Source organism: Rattus norvegicus, chromosome 16 (genome assembly GCF_021556685.1).
Source record: "Rattus norvegicus strain SHRSP/BbbUtx chromosome 16, alternate assembly SHRSP_T2T, whole genome shotgun sequence".
In the NCBI taxonomy this organism is placed as follows: domain Eukaryota; kingdom Metazoa; phylum Chordata; class Mammalia; order Rodentia; family Muridae; genus Rattus; species Rattus norvegicus.
The window spans coordinates 78,655,993-78,680,946 of NC_141549.1; the positions used below are offsets into that span (position 1 = coordinate 78,655,993).

The window sequence follows — 24,954 nt, forward strand, 5'->3', positions numbered from 1 at the left end:
TGGATAAGATAGCGTTTGGATGTTTTCATTTCCCATCTGTGAGTCAAGTCAACTGGGTAGCAGCATTCTTACCCTTATCGTTTATTTTTGTCCACTTTGTTTTGGAAACACGAATTATCTGGCTCTGGACAACAATTATTTTATCAGGCATAGCCACCTTGTTAAGTCTCAGACTCTGGGACTAACTACTGAGGTGCCTGTTTAACCTATCAGAGTAGACCTGGCCAGGGTCTCCCAGCATCCCTCAGTCCCTCTCTATTACGAGGTTTTAGTGTACACCCAGAGGCTCTTCCCGATCATACCTTCTCCTTTTTATTTCTGTTTTTCATTCTCACTCATAACTTCAAAATGAGAATCCCCCTCACCTATAATAGGTATGGACCTACCTCTCTGAGACCAAGAGGATCAATCCTACCTTCTTTGCCTTCATCCCTTTTGTCGATATTATTTTGTTATTGCTCTTAGTATAAATCCATTTTCCAGTGTTACTAGTTTTTCCATAGGAAGGACTTTATTAGTATTATTGTTGTTGTTGCTATTATTATTTTAGTATTTGGAGGTTCTGAAGGGACCTAGAAGTGTGCTCTCTCTTTATGGTACTGACAAGGAAAGAGATCCATTCTCTCTCAGAAGGCCCAGGCTTAGCATTAAGGTATATGGAGTAAGGGATTTCCCCCCTCCCACCCCCAATACCCTGTGAAGTTAAGCCCCCAAAAGCCTGGAGCTGAGAGGGTCAGTAGAGAAGCAAAGTGAAAAGGTACAAGAATCACAGAGTCCTTCTCTACACATGCGACTATCTGTAACAGTGTTTATTTTGTTGGGGAAGAATGAAGGGTGGAAAGAGAGCATGCCTTGGGAGAGTCTGAGCAGCTCAAGAATGCTCCAAATGGAGCAGAGGATACTGTGTCTTCTGGTAACCTTGGTGGATCTAGTAGATGTCAGCATAGCAACCAACTCTGTCATCAGAATCTGGACATTCAATAGACTCATGACAGGAGAAGTTCTTGAAAAGGTCAGGCTTGTAGGCACAGAAAATAATGGGGACTCACCACCCACACTAACCTGAAAAGAACACAGGAAAGGTTGGAGTTAGGAAGAATTAGGTCTCTGCAACTGTGTTTGGAGGCCAAGTTTTCAGAGAGGCGATTTGGGCTAAATAAGACTGTTGGTATATAAACTGACATGAGCACTCTGTAGTATGGTTAAGGGGAAGGTTTTTATTGTAGATATGAGAGAGAGAACAGTGGAGATCCAAAGAAAAGCAAGATAGGGAGGGAGGGAAGGTCTGGAGCAGAGTGAGATAGGGAGGGAGGGAAAGAAGAGAGAGAGAGAGAGAGAGAGAGAGAGAGAGAGAGAAAGAACATGGCAAGTTGACTGTGAGAAAACAGGAGCAGAGCAGAGAGATAGAGGGATGTGTGTGTGTGTGTGTGTGTGAGTTCATGAGTGTGTAACTGCGTGTCTGTGGGTGTGTGGGGTGGGGGTGGGTGTGTGTGATGTGTAGACAGAGTGCAGGCAAAGGAAAGCAAAAATATGATCCATCTGAAATAGCAAGTCTATATGGCGAATGAGTGGCTGGGGGTAGGGAAGCCCATTGGTGCGAGTTTAGAGTTAAGGAGGGGGAGGGAAGAGCTAGGATGTCAGCACTGACTGGGAAATGTGTAGTGGGTACCTGTGATACTGAGGGAGCTTGGAGGCCAGCATGCGCTTTGGTGTGTTAATGCACACCATAGATAGCCATGTGTTCCTTCTGCCAGAGCTGAGGGAAATGACTCATTTGTTAGAAGGAAACAGGCTTCACAAGTTCCCGAGGAATGCTGGCTCTAATCTAACCAGGAGAGTTTGGAAGAACGGAGTCTCCTTTGGACCTGACAGTGTACATCTTAAGCAATAGAGCTTAAGAAGTGATACCAGAAGGTTCTGCTCACAATTAAAAGGTCATCAGATGAAATGACCGAAAGTAGCATCTTGGGCACCAAGGGACGGAGGCCTGAGTATGATGCACCCTTGTCACCTCTGTGGTTGTGGATTTTCAACCTCCAGAATTGTGTGCAAATTACTGTTTCAATGATCTGAACGGTCCCATCTGTTTTGTGATAGGAGCCCTAACTGAGTAACACAGATGGACTGTGAAATGTTATGTTCAGGGGAGGACGATGGGATAACAGACACAGCAAAGGTGAGGGCGCGCCACAGATTTCAAGCTGGGGAGAAAGCAGCGCCTTCCCTGCTAGTGAGGTTTGAGGCTGACCCCCATGTAGGCAGCCAGAAAACAGGATTTCAGTCATGGTGATCATTCTGTCCTCTTCTTTTCATCTTTGAATTCACTCTAAGACTCCAGGACATGGACTGAAGCTACCCACATTCGGGGTGAGCTGTTCTTCCTTAGCGTGACCAGACAGGGCAGTATTCTGACCTGCAGCAATAACCACTCAAGAGTGAAGAAACTGAGCACAGTACTCTGTTGCCCACAGGAGCAGGGACAGACCTAGGAGGGCTGGGGACTGGGCTGTGTGTTCCAAGTCACCTAGTTTTAGTGACTACTTTAGTGATCCGGAAGATACAATTAGACCCAAAGACCATTATTGTTCTCTTTCCCATCTTCCTCCCTTCGTCCTCCCTCCCTCCCTCCCTTCCTTCTTTCCTTCCTTTCCACAACTCTTAGCCAAAACAGAGCTAGGATCAGGGTGTACGTACTCCAAACGTCGGTGCATTCATGTTTGTGTTTTCTGCTCAATGTTCCTACAGTCTCTGGACCTATTATTCACAAGGAAGGATTTCATATGCAGAAAAGCAAAGTTGCATGGTGCAGCTGAGCATGAGCATGACTTGAACTTGAGCTGGTGAGCATACATTGGAGTAAAATTTGAGCTGGACTCCACTTGACCATGGTCTGGACCTAGTTTCTCCTCTCTGGAAGAGCCCCTCCGTGAAGCGCCTTTAAAGATGGCTTTGAGGGTAAAGTGAAGGACGGTGTGCATTGGTTAATACAACTCCAGAGCTCCAGACAAGGTTATCGTTGGGCATGGCAGCCCGTTTTCACCACAGCTATACCAAAGACAGAGAAGGGGTAAAATTTTGTTTTCAGAAGCAAAGCAAGTCTACCCTCTTATTACATTAGCTCAAGAATACCCTGATGTGGATAGGATGCTGCCACGGGACTGGAAATTGTTAACCGAAGGAGGAGTTGGGAGGCATGTAGTCAATGTCTACATCTGTGAGGTCGACAGACAGGAGTGAGTTGAAGGGTTCCACATCTTTGTGAAAGCTGTCTCATTGTCATGGAAAGGCATCATTCTCTATATGCTTCATACCAAGAGCTCGACGCCAAGAAGACAAAGAGCAGTAGGAGGTAGCCTTGGAACGATGGGTGAGTTAGCTTTGGAATGACAGGTTAATATATCAGAGGGTCTAACTAGCTCTGGATGACAGAGAAGCAATGATATTTTCTAGTGAGAGAGGAGGTTGATTTCGTAAGGCCTGACAGAGATGATGTGGGAGGCCTGGGATTGTACAGGCCAGAGGGTTGAGTAAGAAGAGAATAAAAGGGTTTTTTTTTTTTTTGCTTTCTTTTTCCTGAGAGAGATGAGATAGGCAATGCTCTAACTCTCCAGTTATCTGCCTTTTAGAATCTGGCATTTCCAGAGGGCAGTGCCATGAGACCTTGAAGGATTTCAAAAGACTCTCATGAAGCTCTCCATGCCTGAGTCTTTTCTTTCTTCTCCTCCAAGGCTACTTCAGCATCCACCTCTTCTTCCTCACTTCGCTGTCCTTAAAAATCAAGAATTACATTTAACTGTTTTTCTTCTCACCTTCCCTATGTTCTCAGGGACTGTTTTCAGGGCTTGAAACAGTAACAACTCTTCCAGTATTGCTAGATAAATGCCTCTGACTTTTTCCTTATCCAATAAATTTCTTGAGCTGAACAGAGTCTCACTGTTTCTAGACCCTAAAAGGAGCGTACTCTGGTGAAGGATCATAGAGGCATCAGGCTTTTGTGTGCTCATTAAAATTCTTTCAGTTTCTCTACTAGACACAGACTCAAATCTGATCTCTAAGGAAATCTGAGTCAATAACGACAACCTGTGCTTGATGCATGAGTTGAAATTCTTAATCGCATTCTGGAAGAAAAATCAAAGGCTTTTGATGGAAGGTATCACACAAGTTGAGGGGAAAAAAAAACTGCGGAAACATCTATTTTTAAAAATCTGATTTACCACCTTCCTCCCTTTCTGGCTTTTGGATATTAAAGGAGTTGGTACCTCTTATGGGAAGTATCAAGGGGCGAGAAAGAAAATGAAGAAGAAATGAGGCCATTTCCTATGCTCTGCTAAGAAAAAGTTCCTCAGACTTAAGGCTGTCTACCGGCAAGTGGCTTGGTAAGGTGAAGTTCTTTTATCTCATCTGACATGGGTAAGATAATAGATTAAGAGGTTGACCTCTGGAGGCTCTAGCAGTTTAAATGTTATTCTGTGCAATTAGATGAGGAGGCAAGGGGGCAATCTTTACATAGTTACATGTTTGTGTTTGAAAAACTGCTAAGAAGTGTTACAGTTGCGACATCCCCCTAGGACCCTGGGTTTGAATGCTCGAATCCCCCAGCTGACGGTACTTTGGAGAGGTTGTGAAGCCTTTGGTAGGTGGATCTATCTGGAGGAGGTGAGTCATGAGTGTGGGTCTTGTGGTTTACCAAGACCTGTTTTCTGGTGAGTTCTCTGCTTCTTGTTGCACCAGGCTATGAGGAGGTGAATAGTTCTGGCCACATGGTCCTGCTGCCATGGAGCCTCCTGTGACTACGTCTTCTTTGCTACGATGGCTTGTATGCATCGATTGCTTTAGCCATGTATTCTCACAGCCATACTAAACATAATGCTAAGTGCAATTAAGGCAAACACTTATAACACATGGGAGAGATAACCACCAAAAGGTAAAGGAACATTAGAATTCCAGCAGTGAGATAGAACACAAAATCAACAGATTTCTCCTCGGAAAACAGAACACAACAGCAATCCTTGCCAATCATAGAAAAGTGAAAGCCTTGCAGAGAAACTATAAAACACAACTGTTCATCCTGTCAGCAATGTTGGGGAAACATCCTGGATCTATAGGAAAACCTTATTACACACAGAACCAAGGAGACATGCTAGTAAGACAAATGCAACTAAGGCAAACCCTTACATCAGGCTCTTGACTCTTTTTTCTAAAAAACAAAACAAAAACAAACAACAAACAAAAACCTCCTACGATTTCGATTTAACACGTTAACAAAGCAGTACCAAAGCTTCCAACTTGATCAGGTAAGTCAGGGGTTATTTTGTAAGATCGAATGCAGCTAGCACGGGGAGATACAACCTGAAGGATGAGGATAGAGGGATGAGGATAATAGAGTCCCTAAGCAACCAGTGGTATCCAGGCACACTGGGCAAGGTTGGTGCTAAGAGCTCTGGAATTTTGTAGCCAGAGAGCATGAGGAACGTCCTTTCACAGTACCCTGCTGTACTCCCCAACATCTCCATTCCTCACAGTGCTGTGTGGTCAAAGTCTCTCAGACTCAGTTCCTAAAAAAAACTAGCAAGAAGCCATACCTGTGCTTTTTATATGAGATTCCACACTTGGTGATGGGATTTCTGTGGGCTTCGGAAGTTCGTATCTCTGGATGGGGCAAAACCCACTCTTCATATTGTGACTGAGAGTGAACGGCTGCCACGGGTTTTGAGAACTGTCTCCAATCCAGGTCTGAAAGGACTAAGGCTTGCCCTGACCCAAAAATGCAGACAGAATTAGATTAAACCACAAATAAAATGAGCATCCCTAAGAGAAGATGGACATGAATAATATACCGGGGAGGAATGGGCACAGCCATGAATGTCAGCCACTGGATGACAAAGTGCCAGGCAAAGGCAAATCAGGAGCCATCTTTCGGATACATGTGACAAGGAAAGGCAAGTAGCTTAAATATACATGGAGTCCTTTGGAATCACTAAGAAATAGGAGTGCAGCGGCCTGAAAATGAGTCGGCAGAGACAAAGATAGCCAGTGGCCATGAAAAACATTTCAATCTCAGAAAAAAAAGAATGACATTGCATATTAATATAAACAGAAATATTATTATTCACTCACCTCACTGACAACGATCAAGGTAATTTCCGATAACAAGTCTCAGCAATAATATTAAGAGTTAATAATTAATAGTTAATGCTTACACATTAGTAAGAGTAAAGTATATGGTGGTCTCCAAATGAGCAATTCGTAACATGTGGTAAACCTTGAAGTACATTTTGCTAGAATGTTCCAGTTCTAAGAATGCAGGCAAGGTCATAGTCACATACATTTCTAAAGATACACACACATTTAAGATGAATACACTTAAACAAAAGTTGGAGATTTATCCAGATAGCCTTTAAATGGAAAAAACGTAGGTGAGCTGGCTATGAAGATCGATCACACACATATCCTAAATTTAAAGTAACATTTACATGAATTTATTTGCAAAGGAAAATAATGAAAACACTCTATATCAGTGGTTCTTAGCCTCCCTCATGCTGTGACCCTTTTATACAGTTTCCCATGCCATGCTGACTCCCAACCATAAAATTATTTTCATTGCTACTTCATAACTGTAATTTTGCCATGTTATGAACCATAATGTAAATATCTGTGTTTTCCAAAGGTCTTAGACAACCCTTAATCGAGGAAAGGATCATCTGACCCCTAGGTTGAGAACCACTGTTCTAAACTATAAATAATGGTTGTAAGCAAGAAGCAATTTTTTTAACCTTTCACTTTTAATATTTCTCTATCATTTGATATTTTGTAATACATGTTTTTAAATCATAAAAACAATAAATATAAGTGCAAGCAAACATTGATATTCAAATTTCAGAAGTCAATGGATGTATTCTTTTTACCATTTTTTGACAAGGATAATGTCCCTGTTGTCTTAGCATAGATATCTACTAAGATGATACCCAGTCCCAAACCACAGGGGATTTTCCTTTTAAGGCGATTTGAAATAACCCAGCACATCAACATGTTTTCAGAATCCTGTCCTGACTTGTGAGGGACCATTCTCAGTTTCCTTTTGGAAGTAGCCTGACTGCGTGTCATGGTGTGGTGTCCTTCTGATATTCATATCTCAGGTTCACCTAACCCTTATCTTCATATCCAGTAGGAGGAGGAAGAAGCCGGCAGCAATGGGTAGGACCTGGGGAGTCTGCCCAGAGGACCGTACCACTGTGAGGCGTCACTGTCATCGACTGAGGGCACAATCCAGGCTTTAGGACAGTACAATATTTGCATGATTTTATTAGCAAAGGAAAATAATCAAATCACTCTAAACTGTGAATAACGATGTTATTAACAGCTGCTCTCAGTAAAGACCTCTGGGCCACCATGAGTTCCTCTGGTAGAGAAACAGCCTCCTGACTTTCTTTGCCTTCTTGACTTTCACTGTCAGGTCTTCGGGACCCAACTCCACAATAATGAGAATCCATGCTTTCCTGGCTCTCCTTGCCATCTTCCAGGTACTGCACGGTAAATACCAATCACGGTCTTTCTCGTTATTTTTGCTTTTTCCTTTCCTGAAATTAATAATCATTGGAAAGTAAAGCACTTAGGGATGACTGGGCCCCTAAATTCAAGACACGAGATTCTATCCCAAGTAATGCTGAAAGAAACAGAAGGAAAGCCAAAGTGGGGGAGGTGAAAGGGAGGGGTGGGAGGGAGGGAGGGAGGGGGGAGAGAGAGAGAGAGAGAGAGAGAGAGAGAGAGAGAGAGAGAGAGAATGAGAATTAATTAGCTATGAACGTACCTTTGGTATACGATCATCAGGTCCAGGTCTTCTTAGGAAAGCCATCTTCAGCTGCCTCTCTACCAAATAGATAGGAAGAGCTGACAACAAAACTTGCCCACTTGGCTACCGTAGACATGAACCAAACTTACTCGGCTACCGTAGACATGCATGATAGCAAAGACTTTCCATAGGCTCTGAACAGTGACCTCTGAGGATTTTCTCCACAGCAGTGACCTCAAGTTTCTCCAGACTTGATGCAAACGTTCTTTTTTTTGCCTTTAGCTATCACCAGCGCCCTCAATTTTCAAAGACCTTGCTACCTCCGAGGAGGTATCTGCCTGAAGCAGGGAACACCAAACTGTGAGCCTTTCCGAGGCCCCTGCAGAGCCTTCACTGTTTGCTGTAAAATAAGAAGTTGACACCGCGAGAGGGTCAAGGAACCTGGCATCTCAGTGTGGCTCCTGCTGCCTGAGAGCAAAAGGTTCAAGTCTACACCACACAAAGCTCTGCCGTCACCATTGCTTGCTATTGTGGCCAAAGAAGAGGTAGGCAGAGGGAGGGAGAAAAATCTGAAGAATCTGTCTATGTTATAACACTTACAAAGGTTTTTATTCTTGTATATAATCGTTGGAAACATTCTGCTTTATTGTCCACATTTGATAGATACAGAAATCAAAATTTGACGAGGTTGAAAAACTTGCCAAAAAAAAAAGAAAAGAAAATCACAGACAATAAATAGAAATGCAAAGTCAAAGACTCTTTTAATTTCCAAAGAAACCCCGCCTATATGGAACGTGGCTGGATGCAAAAGAGTTCACTCTGGTTAGCTGGAGACAAGCTACTGCAGTGGCTAAAGTGTTAGGCAAAGCTCACTTGAGGAGGTGGCTGGCTGGCCCAGTGGCCTGGGGAGGAAGCCTCCCTAGGTTTCTATTGCTATAATAAACACCATGACAAGATAACTTGTGGAGGAAAGGCTCCTTTTCATCTTATAACTTGTAAATCCATCACCCAGAGAAACCATGGGAAGACCTCAAGGAAGGCATGGGGAGGCGGGAGTGGATACAGAGGCCAGGAGGGGTGCTGCTCACTGACTTGCTCCTCCATGGCTTCCTTAGGTAGCTTCCTTATAGAACCCAGGACCACCAATTCAGGGGCAGCACCGCCCACAGCAAGATAGGCACTCCCACATTAGTTATCAATCAAGAATACATCACCCAGTTTTGTCCAGAGGGGAGTCTGATGGGGTTTCTTCACTGAAGGTCACTCTTCCCAAAATGACTCTAGATTGTGTCATGTTGACACGAACGTGGCCACCACAGCCCCCGTGTTCACTACCTGTAAGAGCCCAGTGTTCTGTGGAAATGTGGGTGGGAGCCTGAGGAAAGATGGGACTTCACATTACAGTCAGAGGCCTTTCCCTGCAGGGTTATAGATGTGACTATTTTATACATTTCATAGTTTCTTACCTTGTCTTCATCTGGACATTAGCTGTGGTATACTGAGGCACTCTGTTCTGCCTCAGTGAAGGACTTGGCCTAGATGTACAATGCAAAGTTGGAATGGAGAGAAGATGGAAGCCAGAACTAGTACAGAGTAGTCAGGGAATCGTGAGGCATGGAGAAAATGCCAGGCACACCCGCATTTTTACCAGACACAGTCTCGTGGAAAGCAAGAGCTCACAACTGGCCTCATAACACGTGACAAACAGTATCAGCCATGCATCTGATCCTGGGCAGTGGCTACCTAATGCAAATGCAATGTGGGTTTGCAGGTCATCGAGGGTTACCATTAGCTGCAAGCCTGGATTGGCAAAGATGTGCATAAAGATGTTTATCTGGTCTGTTAGGAGGGATTACCACAGAGGATTGAGTTCCTTTCTGATATCTGCATTCTTGGGACTGTAAACAAACACAGAATCCTCGGGGCTGTACAAGAGGATGGGAGCTAAAACTCCAATCCAGACATTTGTGCCTTCTGGCAAGCAGGTTTTCATGGTACAAGTAAATTCTATCTATGCTCCAGTTTCAGCCCATCTCCTAAATGATTTTAGGGTCACCTCTGCAGTGGCAATACAGGTTGATTATGGGAAAATTCCTCATGACCAAGGGAATTGAATTCCTGACTTGGAGGAATCATAACATTCTACTTGGACTTGTCAATCATCTGGCAAAAGGACAGTCCTCAAGGTGGTCTACCTGAGGAGGTAGTAGGGCTAATTAGTCCTTTAAAGAGCTAATGTATTGGACTGACCCTGGACTCTGACCTCATAGGTAACAATGAATATCCTAGTAAGAGCACCAGTGGAAGGGGAAGCCCTGGGTCCTGCTAAGACTGAACCCCCAGTGAACTAGATTGTTGGGGGGAGGGTGGCAAGGGAGGGAGGATGGGGAGGGGAACACCATAGAGAAGGGGAGGAGGGAGGGGGATGTTTGCCCGGAAACTGGGAAAGGGAATAACACTCGAAATGTATATAAGAAATACTCAAGTTAATAAAAAAAAAAAGAGCTAATGTATGTTTCCTTCCCAGAATTCTTATCCCTTAACATGCTTGCTGCAGATCTCCCTTAAGGTTCTGTTAGGTTGGTGTACCTTTCCTCTCATCTGTTTTTCACATGTTGACCAGAGCCTAAATAAGCTTCCTCTGGTAACTTGGACTTTTCATTCTTCCTGTAATGTTCCCCTCCCCATCTTGTGCCAAGATTTACAGCTAATATTCTTCATGCTTTTTCTTCGAAATTCTATTAAAACTTTCCTTGATCTTAAAACAACAATGAATAAATAACATTCAGTATATTGCATATTTACAAATGTAAGATTTCAAAAGATATCAAGGGAGAGAAATATGAAGCACTGAAGGTTCTGTATCTGGGTCTCCATGATGGGCCTCACTGAATAGAACATAAGAGACTGGTTGTTCTCTGGTGCCTAACGCCATCTGTTTTACAGTTTGGCTGTCAAGTTCTTCTGAGTTTGAAACTATGCTCAATCACGGGCATCTCTGGGAATTATCAGATCTTCTGAAGTCAAGGATCAGATAACAGACTGTGCAGATCTGAGATCCAGGTGTGAATCACTCATTCTTCATTAGTTACCACCGCTATCCATACCTTTCATCGATTCACTTACGTGTTTCAAAGCATATGTTGATATTAACTAGCAAGTAACTTTACATAGATTTACCGTACAACATGAAATATTGACAGTAGTACACATTGTAGAATTGCTAACTCAAAACTATTTACCCATGCATTTTTCCCCACACATTCTTTATCTGTTTTTAAATAAATTTATTTATTCACATAAGTCTATGAAGCCTGCCTGCTGCGTGGTCAGTTTCATGTGGTAATGCTTGCATGTATTTTCAGTCTTGGAACCAACAGCTTAAAATATTTTATTGATGTCCTACCTTGAGGATATTAGGTTAAAAAAATACCCTTATTGCTATCTCTTCTCAGTCTTGGAACATGCTGGAACAAGCCACACAGAAAGCACTGTAAGAAATTCTTTAATGCATCAAGGATGACACAAAAGCTCACTCCACTACCACCAAGCCTCTGGGGCAGACACTCATGTGGAACCCATAACTTAACTCTTTCTTTAGGCAGAGGCCGGGCAGCCTGTGGTGAGAGCTCTAGGATTAAGTCTTCAAGAAGACATAAACCAGCAGAGCTTCCTGAAATTCACTATCACTTTTAACTTTTAGGTACAGACTTGAAGAATTAATGGACTTAGTAAACTAGGGCACATGCAATGTTTCTTTCTTCACACAGAGAACAGCAGAGGTAAGGTTCAAAGCAATGAGGATCTCCTCCCAGTATGAGGTTGCTCCAATTCTGGGGCAAGAAAAATGTATCCCACCTGCATCACAGAGGTGGTCAGCAGGGACTTAGATGGTGGTAGGGTACCAGGCAAAGCTGGCACTCTTACCAACATCACTGTACCCACAAGAGGCTATGAGTGTTACTTAGAAGCCATGTGCTCTGTACATTACAGACTCAGAGATTTCAACAGCTTTACTTTGGCCTGTCTGTCGTCTCACTGTTGCCTTCTCTGATGGGGATGGTTGGGTCCCAGGGAACAGCTTGGAGAATCAGGGGCAGAGTGGAACTTGTCTGAGCTTTACAGACAGCCCTCTGAGCTCTTCTTGTTCAGGACAGGCAATGCATTAGAGCCACTCCGTATTCACAGGAAGATAGAGACCACAAAAAAAGAACCCTTCTGCAAGGAGTGAATAAAACTAGCACCAAAAAAAAGTGCATTTTCAAGAGTAGTTATACCAATTAAAAGGTTTTACCTCCCGATGCCAACTTGAGAGAGAGAGATGTAGGCTAGGGATAAAAGAGGGTGGGAGAGTGGTCATCAAAGGGGAGAGTTGCTAGGCTCTCAAGTTCTAGAGTCAAGGAAGGTTGGTGCTTGGAGCACAGAATAGCAAGAATCTCAACCTGTAAGTTGTTACCTCATTGCTGTCATTCCCTCAGCTCTGATTTGGATGAGAAGAAATGCAGGAACCACAGTCCAAAAATCAGAGACTGGATATTTCCCCCGTAAAGGATGTGCGAAGAGTTTTGCTGTTTCCTCCAGCCCTGACATCTGTGCATACAGAATAGGAAATCAAGAGGATGCAGGGAGACAGGATGCCATCACCTGCTGGACAAATCTTATTTTAGTAAACAATCAAGAACAGACTGCGAAACCCAAGCTTTGCAAACATCAGAACAGGGAGAGGCGATTAGATGGGCTATGTTTCTGCAGGACAACAGGGGTCTTGGGCTACAGAATCTTAGGAACTCTGGCTGGCAGCATGGAGGAGTGTTTGACCACAGTGCTTTATGTGAACAAACAAGTCACCAGGACTTACCTGAGTTCCAACTGGCTGTACAACTCCTGTATCCTCATTATGCATCAGAGTATGCTCTAAACAGAGACTGCATTGCATGCTCATGGCTATACAGTGAGGCATGCAGAGATGAGAAGTCAAAGGTCCTGCTTACTGAAGGAAGCAGCCTCCACAGTGCATGCACTCCCCAGAGTTCTTAGAAAAAAAAGAATATACTCGAATGCATATTTTTATTGCTATTTCAATCAATTTTTACTGTAATATTAAAATTTCCGTTTTAAGTATATCCCCATTGCTGACCAATCATCACCTCCATTTATCTCTGTCACTGTTTAATTTTGCAAAATTGTAAGTCTTCTCACTAAAAAAAAAAAAAAAATACTAACCCATTTAACCCTTTTATCTACCATGTCCTTTAAATTGGCTGCTACCAGAAGGCTTAAGGTGGGTCTCTGAGTTTAGGGTTTGTCTTCTTACTTCACATAACTCAATCAAGAAAAATCCCTCCAAAATATACCCATTTGCTTGGTTTCAGTTCATTCCAGATGTAGTCACATTGACAACCAACACAGGCCATCACAGATAAGCAGACAGACCGAGGGCATAACCAGGTTATTGTGAATAAAGTCTCATGTATGTGTGTGCACAACTATCCATTCTAGTTTTTTGTTTTCCCTTCTTTTGGATATAAACTTGTAGGCATATATTTTCCACAACCTAGTTTAATAAGCGTTCAACCTCCCTTATAGCCCACCACCCACTAGAGGCAGTGGAAAAGAAAGGTTATCAGGATACAAGGGAAGTAGACCTGTTTAGAAATAGTTCTTCAGAGCAATTCCAATCTTCATTGTTCTCAGTCCAGTCCGCTAGCAAACACCAAACACGAACCAGCAGCTGCAGTCCAGTCCACTCAGCAGACACCACTCATGAGTCAGCTCAAAGGGCTGTTTAATCCAGAAGAAACTGCACAGCTTGCCCACCTGCTCGAGTCCACAGAGCAGCAAGAAGCCACAGGACCCTCACAACCAGTCCTTTGTCAAGTTTCTCTCTAGGAAGTCATTGAAAGTGAGGCGCAGCAAATGTAAGGCAAACCAGTACATGTGTGCCGTCAGTCAAGACTAGCGAGGTGGAGCAAAGTGAACCAATGCCCAGGCTCCCAATGTCTATAGAGTCATAATTATATTTCTTCTAAACATTGTGTGTCCATTCACGTGTCTGCTATAGCAAAACGTCCTTTCACCTGGTGTCACATTGACACCAAATGCCATCATTTGACATAACTGACTTTAAGTTTCCACTTCATGAACTAAGTAGGATTGCTAGGTTATGTGGTCGTACCGACCCACCCAAGCCTCCTGCCTTTTGAAGACCCTTCATCCTCTTTCGATAGTCCTGTGACATTCCACATTCTCACCAGCAATGCCCAGGAGCCTACTTTTTCCACATCCTCACTCACCTTGTTCATTTCTTTTAAATAACAGTTATCTGCATGGGATTCCTGTGATATCTTGTGGTAGCAAGACATTCTAAGACAGCTATATTTGTACTTTCAAGTAGATGCAGTCAAATTCATTGCACTGGACATTTTTTTTCTCCATCTTTATTAAATTGGGTATTTCTCATTTACATCTCAATTGTTATTCCCTTTCTCGGTTTCCAGGTAAACATCCTCCCCTAATCCCCTCCCCTTCTTTATGGGTGTTCCCCTCCCCATCCTCCCCCCATTACCACCCCCCCAACAATCCCATTCACTGGGGTTCAGTCTTGGCAGGACCAAGGGCTTCCCCTTCCACTGGTGCCCTTACTAGGCTATTCATTGCTACCTATGAGGTTGGAGCCCCAGGGTCAGTCCATGTACAGTCTTTAAGTAAACAAATAAGTATACATGAGGTACACTCTGGCTTCTCCTAAGGGGAGCTACCAGCGTGTATGGATAGCGGGCATGAAGAAACTTGCCTTATTGCGCCACCTTGTGGCTCTGCATCCACAAATGAGCTTCCTCTTTCAGTCTGTCTGGGGAAAGAAACCACCAGTTAGATCAATTCTTACAAAATTCTGAAAGGCTTGATAATTTTTCAAAATGTGTTCAAGAAAGAGCTTGACAAACCCAAAGGCTTTCTGTAGATATTGAGAATTATTGCGTCTCCTTCTGCTGGTAATAAAAAAAAATGGTTTTGTTCACACTTCACTTTTAAATTTTATTTCTGTCTTCTAAAGGGTTAATCGTGTCTGTTAAACACCATGAGCTGTTTTCAAGGGTGACAAGCCTCACGGGTACCATTCAAATCTCCCAAATTAAGCACTATCTGAACATTCAACACCGAGGGCTTTGGGGATGCCTCCACAGTTAAAAACACTGCTCTTGCAGAAGAACTGGATTTAGCTTCCAGTGTCTGTGTGATAACTGGGGTTCCCGAAGTTCTGACACCCCTTTGCCCTGCTGCCTCCTCCAAGGGCAGCAGGCATGTATATGGTACATAAACACACAGGCAGGTAAAACACTCATACATATAAAAATAAAACAAAATAAGTATTTGTTTTTCATTGTTTTTTAAGTCAAAGGAAAGTCTGAATAAAAGCTGCAATGAACACCACTCTTTTAAAATGTATTTTGTGGTCGGTGCTTTTTTTTTTCTTCAAATTCTGGTTCACCTTGACCTCTGGCTCTGAGAACCTTGCCAACTCCTCCTCCATGGTGTTTCAGAGGAATACTGACACCCTTTGCTCTATGCAGCAAAAAGGTGTGTTTGCTCATGGAGTGTGGATCCTCATCCTGACACCTCCCTGAAACACTGTCTCTTAAGAACTAGAGCCTTTTCTACACAAACAAAGGATTACTTTAATCCCAGTCCCTGTCTTTTTATGCATGACAGAATCTTGGATGCTATGAAAACCTAGAACCTATCCTTTGCTGGTGTCTTTTGTTTGTTTGTTTGTTTGTTTATGTTTTCTTTTTGGTGAATTCTAGAGTAATACCACTGACTTTAAAAAAACAAACAAACAAAAACAAACAAAAGCTGCCAGCTCAATTTCTTATAGGATATCTGTCAATCATTGACAGCTTTGTGGTAAATGTTACTGATAAGCAGGCAGCCCATATAACACAATGATGGCATATCTTTCCCATGTCCCACAGCCAACGCCTTTTTTTATTTTTTTGATTATTCAATGCCTATTTTGGGTTTCTTACAAAAGAGGAACCGGAGTCTCCTGGCAAGAATGTCCTGTATGACATATAAAATACGTTATAAGGAAACATGCTTTTTAAAGATTATGAAATCTTTTCAAAACGTAAAGATTACAAAATCCCTACTTCCTCATTTTCATGATAAATTAAGGTTTCTAAAGCTAAAAATGCTAAGTGTGATGAAACCCATTGGAAATAAAAAGATGAGAGGAAATAGACACATATGAAATATAGATAAAATAGTTTAGTGCTCTTAAAGGAAGCACATGTCAGGCATGTGTTTTCATTAAGAAAAAAAAACAGTTTTGTCTTAAAAGAAATAAAGTTACAGATAATTCCTCAAGAAGAAAGGAAATAAGTAAGAGGCAACATGAAGAGAGATAGAAAGTTACAGAGGAGGAAAAGACATTTCCTGTCTGGTTAAGCTGCTATGAATGGATAGATTTGCTGACAGGCTTTAAGTAGGCGCATGACTCGTCAACACTAGATCAATGCTAGAATTTCATTCTCTTTCAGCATCCTCCTGAGTTATTGGTCTAAGACATCATATAGAGGAAGTCTTACTTTAATTGTTAAGTCATCTGCCTGGAATATCTCCAGTTTCCTTTGTGCTTCTCTAAGGAGGAGAAACAGTAAATTAGTTAGGCTTATCTGGTATGCAGAATTGCAGGATGAGGCTTAACTCCTACTGGAGTTCTTCTCCACCATCGAGCCTTCTTCTTTCCTCCCCCGACCTATATTCTATCCTGTTGCTTTCCTGAGAGCATCAAGTGCAGCTAGGATACAGACATCAGGAGATTCATGAAAAACACTGGCACACACGCAGTTCTAATGACCAGATTTCCAGACCGGAGATGAATTTGCAGACCTCTAGTGAAAAACTCATGGGTTTATGAAGTCGCTCACAAGTGTAACAGAACTGTGTGGCAGAATGGATAAAGCAGGAAGGTAGTGATCTTTATGACTTTTACAATTATTCTAGGATTTGGAAACTACTTGCCAAAGCCACAAGGATATCTGAAAAAAAAAAAAAACCATAAGAAGTTATTCTCCAAATGGCAATATGGAATTGAGGAAGTCCTGGGCTTGGTTTCTTAGCACAGAAGCTTGCAAAATTTCCAGTCACACACACACACACATACACACACACACACACAGATACACACACACACAGACACACACACACATACAGACACACATACACACAAACACACACAGACACACACACACAAACACACATATACACACACACACAAACACACACACAAACACACATGCACACACACGCACACTCACACACACACGTGTGCGCACATCTTACCGGAGCTAATAAAGCATGTTGGGTATTCATCAAACGTTAAACTTAAAAATTTAAATTTTTAAATGTGCCTGGATGTCATTAGTGTTAACTTACAGAAGCTATCAGTTAAAATTTAAGGATTTTATAGCAATAATCTTCCTTACTACGATCATGTTGAACAAAACCAGCGCTAGCCATCAATAAAGGTTATTTTTTTTCCCATAGAAAACTGTAGTTCTCCCATTGTGAAGTTTGACTCCTGAATATTTGCTGAGGTTCTGTCATCCATCTGTAAACTGGGTTAAACCCTCGGTTTTCTAATTTCAGTGCAAAGTTAAATTGTTCTGTTCTGAAGCCTAAGAATTTAAAACAAGTAACTTGGTCACAGCTAAACCCCTGCCACAGAACCCGGGCAGCCCCTGTGGCTGACGCGTGCATAGCTTGTACATCTCACTACTGATGGGCTGTTTAATTAGGTCACCCAGAGAGGACCTCTGGCTGTAAAAAAATCACTGTGTGGCCACCAAAGAATCTGTTTGGCAGGCTGAAGAATATATGGGAAAGTCCCAAGGCAGGGGCAGGGGCAGGGGGTCAAAAGTGCACAGTGCATGTACGGGATATGATAGGGGTTAGGCTCCAGGAGTAACCTTTCAGGAAACTGAAGTGACTGTCCTATTGTCCTAAGCCCGTGGAGATGCGGGAAAGTTTCCAACCAAGATCTGTAAGGCTAAATAGAGTGAATCTGGAAAAACCCGAGGTGGTCACCAACAATTAAGAACCCTTGAAAAAGCACTTTCAATTTCAGGACACTGATTTTTTTTTAGCAGATTAAAATCAATTAAGTTAAATATGACCTACCATCCCAAAAAAATTGCCAAGCACAGAAAAGAAATCACAAAACAAACAAACAACAACAACAGCAAAACAAACAAACAAAACAGGAGCTGATAGGAACAACAGATCTTAGTCTGAACCCTCATGGGACAACAATACTGTAAAATTGCACCACAGAAAATAAGGATTGATCATGTAATAACTGCTTACATTTGTAAAACACAAAACTCCAAACTCCACAGCGATGGTAAAACGGACCAAAAGTATTTGAACAGATGTTAGCCACAAGCACAATTACGGATCAGAGATTCAGCTTAACAGCAAGTGTTAGACTCGCTACAGCTGAGGAATGTTTGATGGCGATAGAGAAGCCACCCAGATTAAAGCACAAAGGCGATTGAAAGTAAGAATAAAGACAAGAAGGGTGAAGCCATGAAATAGAAGCAAAAGGAAAAGAAGCTGGCATAAGACAGTCTCGTCACACATGTCAAGGATGGAAACGAAGCACCATTTAAAAATAGAGTGATTGGCATTGGGGGTGGGGTGTATAAGGACAGGGCTCTATGGATGTGGAAAGCACCACGCACCAAAGAGAACAAAGCAAAGAAAAGGTAACCTTGCCATATTGATTTTAAACTACAAGGTCAAGAAAAAAGAAAAGAGACTAAAGTGGGCACCAAACAGCAGCAGAGCCCAGCAAAGAGGAGCTTCTGCTTCTTAGAGGCCACAATGCAGCGTGAGTCTGTGCTCTGCTTTGAAGGAATGGCGCCAGCTGGTCGCTGAGAGCATGCGCAAACCTTGACTTGCAAGGAATGCCAAAGTGCAGAGGTTATCTGCTAAAGAAGGAAGGCTGAGTGGGATTTGTCGTGCAAAGAAACAAGGCAGTCATAGTTTGAAAGAAAAGTCAGCAGACATTGTGGATATTAAAGCTGATTTGGGGAGAAAAAAAAAAGCTTCAATGAGAATTCATGAATGACCAGGCAAGAAATAAAGAACAGGAAACCTTAATCTGAGAGCTGGGTACTGAAGAGATGAGTCAGCAGTGCGGTCAGGTGGCACAAAACTGCCTGTATGTCCTGTTCCAGGGGTTTTACTGCCCCCTGCTGGCCTCTACAGGCACCTGCACTCATAGGCGCAGACACAGACACAGGCAGGCACACACACACACACACACACACACACACACACACACACACAAATAAAAGTAAACTATTTTTAAAAAGGATGAGACACTTAAAAATAAAATGTAGAATTGTTTAATATAATAATAATAATTAATGATAGTGAGAATTCTCATGTATAATACAGGTATAAATTGTATATTTTCCACTTGGAATTTATTTTTCTGTGTTCCAAAAAGGAAAAAAAAAAAACGTTTTATCATTCTTGATTGTTCAAACATCTTTTCTAATTTCTTAGATCTGTTAGTTGTTCAAGAGTGGGTTGTCACATATCTGTAATTTTTCCATCTGCTGTCACTTTCTACTTGCAATCAGAAAAGACAAAGGTTATAACTTTAGTCTTTTTAATCCTGAAACTTATCATCGAACATGCTGCAGTCCGTCCTGGAAAATGGTCTGTCTGTACTTGAGATGCGGGTACTGTGCTGGCAGAGGCTATAATTTCCGTGTGAATCTTTAGGACCCATTTCTTCCCCCGCGTCTCTGAGCCCGATGTTTTCTTATTGGCCTGTCCTAATTGAGAGTAGGGTTTTGGGTTCTGTTACTATTAGCATAAGCTGTGCACTTCTCCCTTCAGTTCTGCCCGTCTTTGCTTTATGTGTTTAGAGACTCTGGTGTTGGCTGCATAGATGTTTACAACTATTACCATATCCTCTTTCAACAATCATTTTATCATTATTTAACGCCCTTCTCTGCACTTCATGACAGTTTGATTTTTACTGAAAGTTTGGCTGGTCTTACATATAGACATTTTATTCAGCCATTTTTCTTTTATATTTTTATTACCATCTTCATGGGTTATCTTTCCATTCCTTAACTATCGGCCAATGAACATCCAGAACACAATGTGAGGCTCTGCGGATGGTATATATCTGAATACCTAGGTTAAAGGGCTTATCCATTTACTTTCAGTAATAGAGAGGGAGGGACTAGATCTTGACATTTTACTCCTTGTCTTGCGATTCTTCTGCCCCCTCCCTCCCTCATTTCCTTTTTTGCTTTGACATGTCATTTGCCTTTCATTATTTTCTGGTTTTGTACAGTTTTGAAATACTTTATTTGTGGCTGTAAGGCTTACACAAAATATCATATAGTCATTAACAATCTAATTGAAGCAGGGAACAGCCAAACTTCAAAGGGCTCCAAGATTCTGCACGTGGGCTTCTCTGGTTGACCATCGGTGTGACTGATGTTACAATTCAAGTATTTTCTGTCATGTTTCCATGAATTTTTGTAGCTATAGCTTTACTAGTTCAGTCCTTTGACTTTTATGCCTGACACTATCCCGCTATGGTAGTCATCTGTATATTTCTGTGTATTAACCCTACTGACGTTCACATCCTCTCTTGTTTAATATTTTCATTTCACTTTGAGGAACTCTCTTTAGCACGTCTTGTGTGACAAATCATCCCAGCTTTGGTTTGCTGGGGATATCTTTGTGTTTTCTTTTTAAATGAATACCTTTAAAAGAATGAAAAACGCTTTGAAAATCCAAAACACTTCTACAACTGCATTTTCATAAATTTGTATAACGCATTTTTATTTTATTTTCCAATTTTTTTTCACCTAATGGCTTATTCTTCTTTAAGAACCTTTGAAGACTCTGGATAGCTTTGATTTCTTAGATTTGTCTGCACTGATCTTTATCCTAATTGAAATAAAGTCAGAAATAGGTGGTTACAAATAATAAAGAAACTCTGTATCTTTGATACAAACATTTTTATCAGCAATAGTGTTTCCAAACAGCAACACTTACTGAGAAGAGTAGAGATGGTTTCTAAAGTTGCTTTCTTCTGAATTAAAGATGGCCGCCTCTCAAGCTGTCACTAGTCTACAGAAAGTTATTAGTGCTAAGAGCTTGCCGCTGATGGCCAATCCTTGTGAGATCTATGTAGTGTAGTGAAGAGTCCAGAGTCCATTGTAATGTAGTTTTGGCCTCACTGTATACAAGCTTTAATCACCATATTAATTCTGCTAAATTAATCTTCTTTAACTCCTTAGGGTTATCATGAGTGCCTCAGTGTGATAAAATTTCCTTTTCCCTGTAAGAAAATCACAATAATCATAATATATTCCTTGTAATGGTCCTAATTTGTAAATGAAGAAAGGACACAATCATGGGAGAAGAGAAAAAGACACAAAAATTTTGAGTCAGCCACTTCCCAAGACACTTCTTACAATGATTCATTGAGGAAAGCCCCTCATATTTCATATACCCAAGGACTGTGTTTGGCTTAGCAGTGCAAGAGCCAAGAACATAATATTCCATCAGTCATGGGACTCCACCATCATCTGAAGAGAAACCTGAATCAGCAGGGCCCTGCCAGAAATATTTGACAGCTCTCATTGGTCCACGTGGACCGAGAGAACAAATGGAAAAGGAGCCAGCAGCGGCTGGATGTGGGGTGGGTGGCATATATTTCTGAAGACATGAACAGCTGTATCCAAAGAGAGAAGAGACCTCATAAGGAAGATCTTAAGAGGTAGGCAAAGGTTTTTATTCTCTTTAGGCATTTGGGCATTTAATTACTGTGAAAATAAGATTTTGAGTTGAGGTAGGAGGTCATAATTCTTAAGTGAGAGCATCTAAAAACAACCCCACAGATGACAGAGGCTTTTCATAAAACAGATCACCAATTTTAGTGATTTTTTTATTATTATTATTATCTTTGTTTCTGTTCTTTCCCAGTCCTTGATCCACTAGATGTTAACAGGTGAAATACCCTCAGCTACTCATCCAGGGTTGTCAAGCATTGTTCAGTTCATGGTTAGCCATCCTTTGTTGTATATTTTAATCTGCGGTCTTGACACAGCAGTGTCCTCCCTACGATGTGCAACCATGATGATTGAGCTTGTAAAAGAGGACCTTATATTCTGCTCATGTCGCCACTGTTTCTTCCAGGGACTTCGAGGCATTTTCCACGGAAGTAGGTGCCATGAAATTACTCTACCTTCTCATCTCTGTTGTTCTCTTGATTTCTCAAGTCATGGCAGGTAAGCCCTACTCAGCATCCATTTTAGTTCCAATGAGTTCAGCTTCCCAAAGGATGCTTCTAGGGAGCAGTAATCACTGTAGGGTGGAAGGATGTCAAAAGGAGAATCTCACAAATCATGTTTTCACACTAACCTTGAACTGCAGAAATGCTAAAACCTAGAAAGAACACGAGATGGGACATAGCCTTGAAGAACAGCAGGCTTTACCCTCAGCCATGACCCAGTGACATTGCATTTAAGGTTTGGCTGCAAGGACAGGAAGTGAAAGCTTAGAGCCTCATAGAAGAGGAGCATCTATACTCAGTCACGTTCCCTATCTTGGGAAAAGAATACCAAATGTGGAATGAAGGGGGAGAGAGGGGATTGACTTTCCACCTACTGTTCATCTCTTATATCCTCAAGGGCCTTCAGAGAACTTTGACTCCTTGATTTTTGGAGGTCACTGAGAATTTGGACCTTGCCTCCTGAAGCAAGTTATGTGTCCTCTACACATGTTAGTCCCCCTGACCCCTTCACTTTTTCCTTCCATTGCATAAACAGATAAGATTAAAGATTTATCCCCTGCGTCTTCCTGTTAAGGATTCATTGTGCTCTCCAGGCTACCAATAAAGAAGCCTAATAGACTATGTGCTCAGAATTTGGTAACAGTTTGGATCTCCCCGTAGTTTACATGTGAGACTTTGGGTAGATATGAGTTGTACCCTGGAAGAGGGAGCTGCCATTACAAAGTTTCTGAGTAATGGTGATATACAGGATCCCATGATAGGCATGTCTACTATGACCATAGTTATAGTTCATAGTTCATAGTTCATAGTTCATAGTTCATAGTTTATAGTTCAGTGGTGCCAAACTGGTCTGTGGAAATGGGGCTTAGGCCAGGTTGGGAGGACATGGGATGGGTAGACCTTGCATTCAGCCCTGGTATTAGTTTTCACATATGATGGGAATAGCCCAGAAAGCAACTCTGAGGCTAATACAAGTCACCTCGAGGACATCTGCTGTCTGAATTCTGAAGCTGGTAGCTTCTGCTGGTGGTTCATAATAGACAAGACAGGCCTCAGAGGGTACCACAGCCCCTGCACTCGATATAGGCTTCCCCTTTCCTCCAAGTAGGAGGCAAGCAGGAAGCCACATTCAACTTTGAGTAAGGGGCCAGTTGCTTTTCTGGTTAGGAAACCTCCACCTTACATTGCATCTGACATTCTGAGACCTTTACTCGTGAAATTAGAAAATTAGATATCTACGATCTCATCCTCTTATGAAGCACACATTACAGAACATGGGTTTGTAAGCTTGGGAATTCTGTAGGGATTTTAGAGTATTTGGGCCATATCGTAGATCTTCAAATGCTTTACTATCTGTGGGAAACAAGCTATTTACTATAGACTCAGTGATATTCTGTCCTGGGAGGACAAAGGCGTGAAGTCTTAATATATTTGCTTCAAAGCAGCAGTTTTGAGCAGCTCTATAACAGAGCTCTAGTAGCATGCCTATAGTTTCTATATGTTAATCCCATAGGAATACTTGAAGATCCTTACCCTTCAAATTACATCAAAACTACTTTTTTTCATACCCAGCTCCTGGAGGCTGTAAACAGGAAGGACAGACTGAGTGGAAAGATTTTGTACGGACGAAAGGTGCCTTCATCCACTTCTTCAACAACGGTGAGTTCATGGGTTCCTGATCCTGCTAGATGGTATAAATTTTTGCACAGAGAGCTTGAGAACTTCTGCCTAAAACAGCTTATGTTGCTTCTACAGATTACGGGCACCATTATTGTGACTCTCCTACAAGCGTCTGCCTGAGGAGGAGAACAAACTGTACTCGTATGCCGGGGTTGTGCCCTGGCAGGAGCTTCTGCTGTGTGAGAACATGACCTGAGAAATTTACCTTCCCCATCCTTCCTGAATAAAACCAGAACACTGAAACCCTCAAGTGTCATTCTTATTATTTACTAATTTTTAATCAGCCATTGAGTACCTATTATGTATCTGAACTGTGCCGGTGAGCAGGAGACATAACCCCAAGGTCAACTTTAACAAGAAACTGACAGGCATGGAAATTGTATCCAGGGGCAGATCAAAGTCATCCACCTGGTAAAGTCATGCCTGAGCAGAATTGAGAGAGTTAAGGACTCTCCAGGCAAAGCTGAAGTGATCTAAATTATTTTCTGAAGAGAAGGAAAAATTACGTATGGTGTTCACACCAGAATTATGACAGCCACCATGGAGGAATTTGGAGTCTAAGCCATGAGAGACAAAACTTGCAAAGGACTGGTTGACATTTGGGGCACTTCAGATGCTAAGCCAAATGCATCTGGTTTGTGCTTTGTATTGTGAGATAACCCTGGAGAAACTTTCGAGGTGTGGAGAAGGATTGGAAGGCTAGAAACAGAAGCCTGTTAGTGTATTACACAACTTAATGGAAATATTTGTAGGCATGGATTCAGGGTATGGATTAAGATCGTACAAAAGACATTCAATTGGGCTTACTGAGAGAGTCAAACAAGGATTGAGGTTTAAGGTCATAGTCAGTTACTTACTTTCAAGGCAACCCAGTCCACATGAGACTCTGTATCAAGAAACAAAGGGAAAATAAAAAAAATAAGCAGGAAGTGGTAACCCGGGGTTTGGCCCTTAGAGATGAAGAATCTGGAGGAAAACTTCCATTGTTGGCTAGTGGAGTAGTGGACACTTCCAGGAAATTAGGTTCTGGTGTGGAGTTCTCAAGTGTGACTTAGGCAGGAGGTGGTTATTTAAGAGACCTCGGGACTCATCCTCTGTGGCAGAAGAGGTAGTATTCACCCATGGGAACACAAGGGTATCAGAGAAT

At 42.0% G+C, this 24,954-nt stretch overlaps 3 protein-coding genes across 3 annotated transcripts; all 3 read left to right on the forward strand.

Annotated features, from left to right (window-relative positions):
* Window positions 1-24,954, forward strand: part of Erich1 (glutamate-rich 1) — a gene marked incomplete at its 5' end in the record, with an annotated part of 52,793,804 nt that overhangs the window by 47,785,433 nt on the left and 4,983,417 nt on the right.
* On the forward strand, window positions 4,240-8,748 carry Defb51 (defensin beta 51). Of its 2 annotated transcripts, none has more exon segments than NM_001037547.1 (3): window positions 4,240-4,376; window positions 7,454-7,530; window positions 8,072-8,499. In NM_001037547.1, coding segments are annotated over 2 exon segments (189 nt in total). In that variant the 5' UTR covers window positions 4,240-4,376; window positions 7,454-7,478; the 3' UTR covers window positions 8,209-8,499.
* Defb52 (defensin beta 52) lies at window positions 21,585-24,057 on the forward strand. The gene is given in 4 exon segments (NM_001037524.1): window positions 21,585-21,611; window positions 22,031-22,122; window positions 23,700-23,786; window positions 23,883-24,057. Coding segments are annotated over 3 exon segments (261 nt in total). The 5' UTR covers window positions 21,585-21,611; window positions 22,031-22,064; the 3' UTR covers window positions 23,999-24,057.

Coding starts and splice junctions, on each gene's coding strand:
- Defb51 (XM_087589059.1), top strand. CDS start 7,479: ATGAGAATCCATGCTTTCCTGGCTCTCCTTGCCATCTTCCAGGTACTG. Junction 7,531..8,071: donor CATCTTCCAGGTACTGCACG/GTAAATACCAAT, acceptor TTTTGCCTTTAG/CTATCACCAGCGCCCTCAAT.